The 8,233-nt window shown below is 64.3% G+C and overlaps 1 protein-coding gene across 5 annotated transcripts; it reads right to left on the bottom strand.

Moving 5' to 3' along the window:
• Positions 1-2,139: 2,139 nt before the first annotated feature.
• On the bottom strand, positions 2,140-7,778 carry PGGHG (protein-glucosylgalactosylhydroxylysine glucosidase). Of its 5 annotated transcripts, none has more exons than XM_047774797.1 (15): positions 7,631-7,778; positions 7,482-7,544; positions 6,932-7,215; positions 6,408-6,618; positions 5,898-6,333; positions 4,938-5,057; positions 4,397-4,528; positions 4,068-4,179; positions 3,856-3,928; positions 3,617-3,753; positions 3,358-3,521; positions 3,155-3,250; positions 2,985-3,082; positions 2,702-2,913; positions 2,140-2,600 (listed from the first exon to the last, which is right to left on the bottom strand). In XM_047774797.1, exons 3-15 carry the CDS (start codon positions 7,188-7,190, stop codon positions 2,473-2,475), a joined length of 2,178 nt encoding a protein of 725 aa, XP_047630753.1. In that variant the 5' UTR covers positions 7,191-7,215; positions 7,482-7,544; positions 7,631-7,778; the 3' UTR covers positions 2,140-2,472. The 5 variants fall into 5 exon arrangements, with proteins under 5 accessions (XP_047630753.1, XP_047630752.1, XP_047630754.1 ...); XM_047774796.1 differs by having other exon boundaries at positions 7,482-7,541; XM_047774798.1 differs by having other exon boundaries at positions 3,358-3,491; positions 7,482-7,541.
• Positions 7,779-8,233: the final 455 nt, after the last annotated feature.

The raw sequence follows: 8,233 nt of genomic DNA, 5'->3' as shown, positions 1-8,233 counted from the left end.
CAGAAAGTGCCTCTGGGACTCTTCTTCTTCTTCTTCTTCTTTTTTTTTTTTGTCTTTTAGGGCCACACCCGTGGCATATGGAGGTTCCCATAGGCCGCTGGTCTATGCCACAGTCTGGGACTATTCTTGGTTGGGGTGTAGAAGGGTATCTTCCTAAGGGAGCTACTCTAGGGACCATCACAGTCAATGCCCCCTGGGCTGCCCCCTGTGTCGAGGGTGGGGTGTGATTGTGCTGTGGCCTTGGCCATGCCCTGACTCTCCCCTTTACTCAGGCACCCAGCAGCCTGCGGCTTCTTGGCGGAGCTGCCTGAGTATTTTAGAATGAAGTTTGGGAACTCACTGTGCTGTGGTTCAGTGGCCTGTCTTCCAGAACATGTGTGGTGTGTCTCCGATTCCACACGTGGCCACCCCAAGTCAGTGTGTGTTCAGGGACTGTGGCTGGACCTGCGCTGAGCTCCTTCTTTGGGTCACTCTGTCCTCGTGACCCCTTCGTCCCTTTAATTCTGATAAATCTCCACCCCAGGAGGAAGTTCCCTCCCTCCTGGACTGGTGGGGCTGGACACAGAGACACACGCGCACACAGGCCTGGTCACACCATCGTCCGCGCACACACGCATCATACACTCGTGCACGCGCTGTTGTGCACAGAGGGAGTGTGGGAGGTGAGGACACTTTCTGAGTGTCCTTGGTGTGAGGTGCATGTCCTTATATCACTTTACCTCCCTCGTGTCCCCCTACTAGACCCAGGCAGGGGTGGGGCTTACTGAATGCACGCACACCCTGTGTGGCTAAGGGTGAGGCCTCTGGGGCCTTGCTGTGGCTGGGCCGATGACAGGGCAGGCTAATTGCAGGGGCCTTAACCACAGGGTGGCTTAGGGCTTTGAGCACCCCACCCATGGTCCCTTCCCTCCCCAGGGAGCCCCCCTTGCCTGCCCACCCTGCCTGGGCTGGGGTGGGGGTCTTTGTCTGGCTGCTGTAGTCAGAGCCCTCAGTGCAGCCTCCTGGTGTGACAGCCAACAGCTGGCCCAGCTGTCTCCACATGGTGTCAGCAGAGAGGAGTCCCGGGTGCCCGCCTCTGCTGCCCCAGCCCCACAGCCAGTGTGCACGGCTTCAAGCCAGCCCCTGAGGAGGATGGAGACGGAGCCCTGCCCCTTCCCAGGCACTCGTCCCACTTGGACCGAGGACAGAGCCCGTGCTCAGACCAGGATGGAGACAGAGCTCCAACACTGAGCTCCAGGTTGGGCCCAGGAAGGGACAAGCCCATGCAGGACCGGGGGTTGGGGGCAGGGGCCCCACTGTGGGTGGCTGGGCACATATCCCCAAGCAGGGGGTGGTCTGCCGGCCCCCACATTTGGTGAGGGGAGCAGAGATTGTCCAGCTGGTGCCCAGGTACTGAGGACAGAGAATGGGTGGTCCAGCCAGGCACCAGCAACTTCCGCTGCCCTGGGCTGTCTCCCGGGCAGGTCGAGGGACCCTGGTCAAGTTTAGGCAATTGGCTGCCACGGGCCAGACTAGCCATGCCAGCACACGGGCGCTGCCACCCTGTCTCAGCCCCTCGGAAGGTTCCCCGCCACACGCACAGGTGGGCATGCACATGGCAGGCTATAGGCCACGTCGGACCTGTGGGCACATCTGACCTGATGCCTGTGCCCACATCTGGCTCCAACTGTAAACGTAAGTGTCTGCTCCATGGGGACCGTTCTTGGCTGCGTGCCCTGCTTTAGCGGACCTGCCTGCCAGTCGTGGAGGGAGAGCCTGTGGACAGCTGGGAGCACCCCCAAAGCCCTGGCTCCATTCTGAGCCCATGTGCCCTTGGGCACCTGGCACCGAAAGACGTGCTGGTCTGCAGCTCAGCCACATGCCTGGAGGCCGTGCTCCCTGCAGCCCCATGGAGGCAGGCGACCCTGGTGCCCCCACACAACCACTTTCCCGCTCCCTCACGGGCTGGGTCCATCACAGGTCGTCGGCCTTGGACAGCTTGGGCTGAGAACAGAGAGGGGCAGCGCCAGAATTAGGAGGGCGGGAGGGGCACATGAGCCTGTGACTGTGCTTCCCAGCCCAAGGGCCGGGGAAACGGGATCCCTTAGGAAACCCTCACGTTCTGGAGGGAGCCCATCAGCCCTTAAAACAGACAAAGCCTGCCCAGCCCTGAGCTTTAATTCCCGAGGCAGGGTGGGGCGGCAGGCATCGCCCGCACCAAGATTTCGGCGGCAGACGTGTTCTCACCTCATTCTTGGGAACCCCCAGAGAACCCCAGTCTGATGTGCCAGCCGAAGGGCTGAGGCTCCAGGAGGAGGAGGTGGGCAGAGCCTTGGCTGAGGGGTGCCCACCTAGGACAGATGGGCCCAGGGCTGTGGCCTTGAACTCATGGACACTTGGCCTCAGCCTTGGCTGGTCGTAGGGGGCTGGGCTCTTGCTCCACAGCTCACCCCTCTTCCTCCTGGCTGAGGGAGGGCATGTGTTGGAGACCCTTCAACTCGACGGAGGCGTCCCAGAGGCAAGACAAGCCGCGCTTCTGGGAGCAGAACTTGTGGCCCGTGCTTCCCACGGGTGTGACCTTTGTATCCGGCCGGCAGAGCAGGGAAAGGAGACCTTGTGTCCTGCAAGGAGAGGGGGCGTGATGGGGTGAGGGCATACATTGGGGCTATCTTTGGGCTCACATGCCCTGGACGCCTGGGTGGGTCTGGGAGTGCTTGCCTACCTGGGGGCAGGGGGAGTCGATCCTGTGATGGCCACAGCTCAGCCTCCAGCGGGGGGGCCCAGGGCCCTGCCCGGGCTGTGACCATGACTGTCACAGAGCCTTCGGAGAAGGAAAAGTCAAGCTTGCTCCCCTGGTAGGAGATGCCAGAGACGCACACTCCAGAGATACCCGCCGGACACATGGGGTCGAAGGTCAACCCTGTCCTGGTGATCCTGGGGGGAGGGGAAGGTTCTATGAGGAGGGTGGGCTGCAGTGATCGCCCTCTGCTGGCCCCCGCACTCACCTGAACCCCGTGAACCCAAAGAGCACCGCCTGCAGGAAGCCCCCCATGCCGGTCAGGAAGTTCACCGCACCCGAGCCATCTGCATTCTCGGTCCACACCTGCAGGGGGCAGGCAGTCAGTGCAGGGGTGGGCATGGTTGGCATGCAGGTCGGGGCTGGGGCCAGGCTGACCTTGAAGGGCTCACTGGTGTTGGCGAAGCTCCTCTCCAGGAGGTCCCATGCCCGCCCAGGCTCCTTCAGCTCCATCCAGCCCACGGCAAACATGCTCTGGGGTCAGAGGCAGAGGACATGCTGGGGGGAGGCAAGGCTGAAGCCAGGGGGCAGGGCTGGGGCTGCCATGAGGACCACCGCCCCACACCTCCGTGTCTCCTCACCCAGGTCATGGCGGGGCCCTGGGGACACGTCACAGCCTCGTAAATCTCCAGGTTTTGCCTGCGCACAGGAGGACTCAGGGGAAAGGGGACGGGGTAGCCCAGGAGCACGACGTCCGCCTGCTTCACCTCCTCTCCTGGGGGTACGGAGGGGGCTTGGGCAGGGACTGCTCTGTCGGGAAGGGGCATCCAGGGTGGGCACAAAGTCCCGCGTCAGGGACGGGAGGGGAGAGGGACTTGAAGGAGCTCCGAGTCCACTCACCAGGCTGGTACCCATCAAATTCAGGGTGGAAGTTCAGCTTTGGGTCAAAGGGCACCTTGATCTTATCAGCCACCTCCAGCCACTGGTTGGGGACGGGCCGACCCAGGTCCTGGGCCAGAGCAGCAGCAAAGCGCAGGCTAGGAGTAGACAGCGGGGAGAGGGGCTGCAGCTCCAGCAGTCCTGGCTGCCCCCCGGCGGGGGGGTTGGGGGGGTGGAGGTGGGGCGGTTCTCTGTCTGACCTGTTCCGGACCAGGACGTTGGTGTACACAGAGTTGTTGACCCCGGAATGGTATTCGTCAGGGGGCATGACTCCTGGACACACACGTGCAAGAGGATGCTTTAGTGCAGGTCTCAGGGAAATCACCCACTGCAGCGCCCTCCGCTCCCGACGAGCCCCTCTTCCTGCTCCTCCCGACACCCACGTGCCCATCTGCCTTCCCCACAGTCTCACCCTTTAGGTGGTACTTCTCCTCCTCGGGGCTCCACTCTACGCGGCTGCACCAAAACTCAGCCACGGCACTGACCACATCCCAGCCACCAGCCTCTTGGAAGAGCTGCAAGTCCTGGGGAGCAGGAGAGGGTGAGTCAGAGCCCAGAGCCCCTGTGACCCCACTTCCCACTGGTCACTTGCCACTGCCCATCCTTCTGAGTGCCCAGAAACGGAGGCCTGGCTCTGAGATGCTCCACAGGACCGACCCCAGACAGGAAGTCCTGGCAGCGTGGGAGGGCATGGCCCCACGTGGTGGCTGGTCACATCTGGTGGGCATGGCGACGCCTCACCTGCGTCATGTGGTAGTACAGCTGGAAGGCCAGCACCACGGCCCCATTGACGTGGATCTCCTGGGTCCCATAAATGGCCTCAGGGCAGACCTCCAGGCCCGAGCTGGCGCTCTCCCAGGCGAACTTGGCTCCCTGGGGGACGGAGAAGACTTGCGGGCAGCCCACCCCTTTTCTGATGCTGTCGGTCTTCCATCACGGAGGGCAGACAGAGGTGAGGCCACCCACTGTCCAGGTGCCCTCGTGGGGGCTTGCTGGCCCTGAATGCCCAATGTGCGTCCCCACCGTGGGCCAAGTGGCTTCCACCAGGTCTCTTCCATGTGCTTGCCCTGGGGCAGGGCAGGGAGGGGACCCCGGCTGGGCCCCAGTCAGGCTGCTGTTCCCACATGTGCTGCACAGGTTAGGGATGCTGCTAACCCCCTAGGGGAACCCGGGACATCCCAGCCCTACCCGTAGAGGGGGGCTGGGTGAGGGATGAAGCCCTGGGAGGGGGCGCACCAGGCCACGTGGGCGCCCTGTGGGCTGGAGGCCCAGGTCCCCTCACCTGATAGCCTAGCTCCCGGGCGTTGTCCAGGGCCCCGCTCAGCGTCCGGATGCGGTACTGCAGGAGGGCCCTGGCGGCCTCCGGGTGGAACATCAGGATGTTGGGAAACATCCAGAGGTCCTGCGAGCACAGGGCATTGTGCAGAGCAGAAGAGCACAGGGCAGAAGGGCAGAAGAGCAGAGCAGAAGAGCTCCTTGCTCTGGAGCTCTCCCCCTCTCTCCCCACCAGGGCTCTCCATGTGACCCTGTCCAGCTCCCTCCTCTCCTGCCTGCCAGCCCCATGCTTCTCAAGCCCTCTGCCCAGCACTTCACTCCCTAGTGGGCATCTGTGTCTGCCTGGTGCTCTGGGAGTGGGCAGCCGGGGAGGGGGGGAACGTATGCTGTTGCTCACCAGTGGCCTGAAAGAGAGCGAATGGCTCAGGCTCTCTGAGCCTCCCTGTAAAGGGAGCCAGAGCACCGGCTTCTCCAGGAGTCAGGGCAAGTGCGAGCAGCATTCTTGACCCTCTCAAGCCCAGAGGTCACCCTGGCCCAGCTTCCTCCGGCCCCCACCCCTGTCTGAGGCCTCGCCTTCTTTCACCCTCACTCCAGTCAGCAGCTACGAAAGTCTTCCTAGGACACGGCTCTGTCCGTGTCCTCCCCCAGTTCAAGTCTGCTTGGCCTCCCCAGCCCCGTCTGCAATTGCTCTGCCGGGGGCAGTGAGGGCGCCCCCTTGCCCTGGCCACATGCCACACCCCTGCTCAGCTCTGGGCCTCTGTACCTTCTGGTCCCCTTGCCCGAACCCTTCGTTTCCATCAAATGCCACCACATCCTTCAGCTGAGCCACTGCTTCCTCCGGGAAGCCCTCCATCTGCCATGATCCCTGCCTTCCCCAACCACAGCCCTGTCGCAGGCAGGGCGGAGGCAGCCGCTCTGTGTGCTGCCGGCCCCGCGGCAGGTGCCTGTTGGGGTGGCTGGTACACACCTGGTCCCAGAACACGTGGCCCCAGTAGCATTCCTCACGGCTCCCGTTGGAGAGGCCGCCTGGGCTGAGGCCGTGGCAGACGCATCCTGGGGTCCCCGGCTGAGGCAGGGCGCTGAGCAGGTAGTAGAGAGCACCACGCAGGGCCTGGCGCAGGGGCAGCGGCCCGTCCACATCCAGGCCACAGTCCGCCCAGAACTGGGCCCAGGCCTGGGCGTGGGTTGTGTAAAGAGTGCCCCTGACCTGCAGCTGCAGGGCCTCGGCGAGGCAGGCCTGGGTCTCGGCCTGGCTGCCACCTACCACCGTCAGGAACTCCCATGTCCTGTTCTCCTCCCCTTCCCCAAGGGTCAAGGCCGGGGGTACCGGTGTCCACAGCATGTGCACCTCCTGCTGGGCACCCCCGGGCTGCTCTGCAGTGAGCGTGTGGCCATACAGGTACCTGCAAGCGCATGGCTGTGTCTCAGGGACCGGCTCCAGCTCCCGCCACCCGGCCACCACCTGCCCCCTCCTCACCGGGCTCCCCGGAAGTCAGGACCCAGGTGCAGGTCCAGGTCGGGGCTTTCTGGGGAGAAGGCTGACCGCAGCCGCACTGTGATGGGCCAGCTCCTCGCAGCCAGGCGGGCGATGGTCACGCTGAAGGTCAGGACGTGAGGCAGCACGCGGTGGGCACAGATGCGCTGGGAAACCCGGAAGCTGGGGCCCTCCAGGGTGTGCAGAAAGGAGCCTGGGGCAGGATGGAGGAGAGGGCAGGGCCATTCACCCACCCAGCTTGGGGCCGCCGAGGACAGTCCCAAAGCTGCCACCGTTTTGAGCTGGGAGTGGAGCCCCAACTGCCGTCCGGGAGCTACGGCTACGCAGGAGGCCCCAGGCTCCTGGCAGTTCAGGAGGCCCGCTGGCTAAAGACCTCACAAAGGGGCCGCTCAGGGCCTTCTTTCTTTGGGAGTCGGCCGTCCCGAGTGAGGACGGGGCCCCTGGCGGTTCTCCCACTCACCTGGAGCAGTGGTGGGAGGTGTGGGGCCCGGGGAGGCGGGGGCTACCTGTGTTAGTGTCCAGGGCGAAGGTGTTGATCAGCTGCTCTCCTGCCCCTGCAGGGGCCTCCAGCTGGACATTGAGGGGACTGGGCAGAATGGCCCGGTGCGTTTCCCCCGAAGCCCCATTGTACACGCCGCTCACATGCAGTGTGTCATGATACACGCGTGTGCCCAAGTAGGCGTTGGTCACGGTGGCCAAGAGGCGGGGGTCACTGGGCAGAGAATGGGCAGTGAATACGGTGGGGTCCCTGCCAGCATCCTCCATGGAACACTTTGCTCAGTGGAGCGGCCTGGAGAAGGGGGAGTCAGAGGGCCCCACAATTGGCTGGGCTGCTCTCTTCTGACAGCTTCTAAACCCCAAAGCCGGCCTTGGAACTTGGCTGATGGCACTCACAGGTGGAGGGAGGGGTGTGGGCCCACTTGGGCAGCCCTGATTTTCCAGGCCCCCTACTCTTAAGCCCCCTCAGGAAACACCCTCACCCTGAGATGCTCGCCGACCGCCCCCCACCCCCAAGTACTGATCTCCAGGGACTGAACGGAGTCCCCAGATTCCCACCTGAGGACCTCAGTCCTAACCCTTCCAGCTCTCTCCAGGCGGCGCAGCCACGGCCCTGTCCTGCTGGTGGGAAGAGAGGGGACTTCAGCCCAGGGGACGCGTCCTCAGGAAGCCAGACGGAGTTTGGGGTGGGGGTCTCTGGGGCTCACCGCAGCCTTGTGGGTCCCTGGGCTGCAGCCGGGTCAGCGCCACCCCTCCGCCACTGGAGAGAGAAGTAGCCTCGCGGCCGAGTCAGCCGGAAGGCCCCTCAGTCCCGTTCAAGGGCCGCGCGGGGCGGGCCGTCAGCGCCTCCCCACCCCTGGGGCGGGACAGGATGCAGCCGCCGCCCCGCCTGCAAAGCTGCCCGTGGGTCACGGACCTGCTGGGCGTGGCTTGGGGGAACCCGCAGGAGGAGCCCAGTGCAAAGGGAGGATCTGAGAGGGCCCTGGGGCTTTCGGCTGAGGTGGCCCCTCTCCCGGCTCCCATTCCTCCCTGTCTCCTGGACGGAGAGGGGAGGCTGGAGACCCCGGTGCCGGAGACCCTCCTGCCTTTCTCAGGGCGGCTTTCTGGCTCTCCCCAGCCTCTTCTCTCTGTCTCCGTCTCCTTCCTCGTCCCCCTGCCCCGTCTGGCCCGTGTCTCTCTAGCCCTGATCTGACCCAGACGACGATGCTGTCTGCTTGTCCAGCCAGATGTGTCCCCCAAACCTGCTCTTCCTGTGGCCTCCTCCAGCACAGGCAATGGTGACTTCACCTGTCCAGCTGCTCAGGTGCCCT

This window comes from Phacochoerus africanus, chromosome 4, assembly GCF_016906955.1.
Source record: "Phacochoerus africanus isolate WHEZ1 chromosome 4, ROS_Pafr_v1, whole genome shotgun sequence".
Lineage (NCBI taxonomy): Eukaryota > Metazoa > Chordata > Mammalia > Artiodactyla > Suidae > Phacochoerus > Phacochoerus africanus.
The sequence above is the reverse complement of the archived record's forward strand: the minus strand, read 5'-3'. Positions and strand labels throughout refer to the sequence as shown.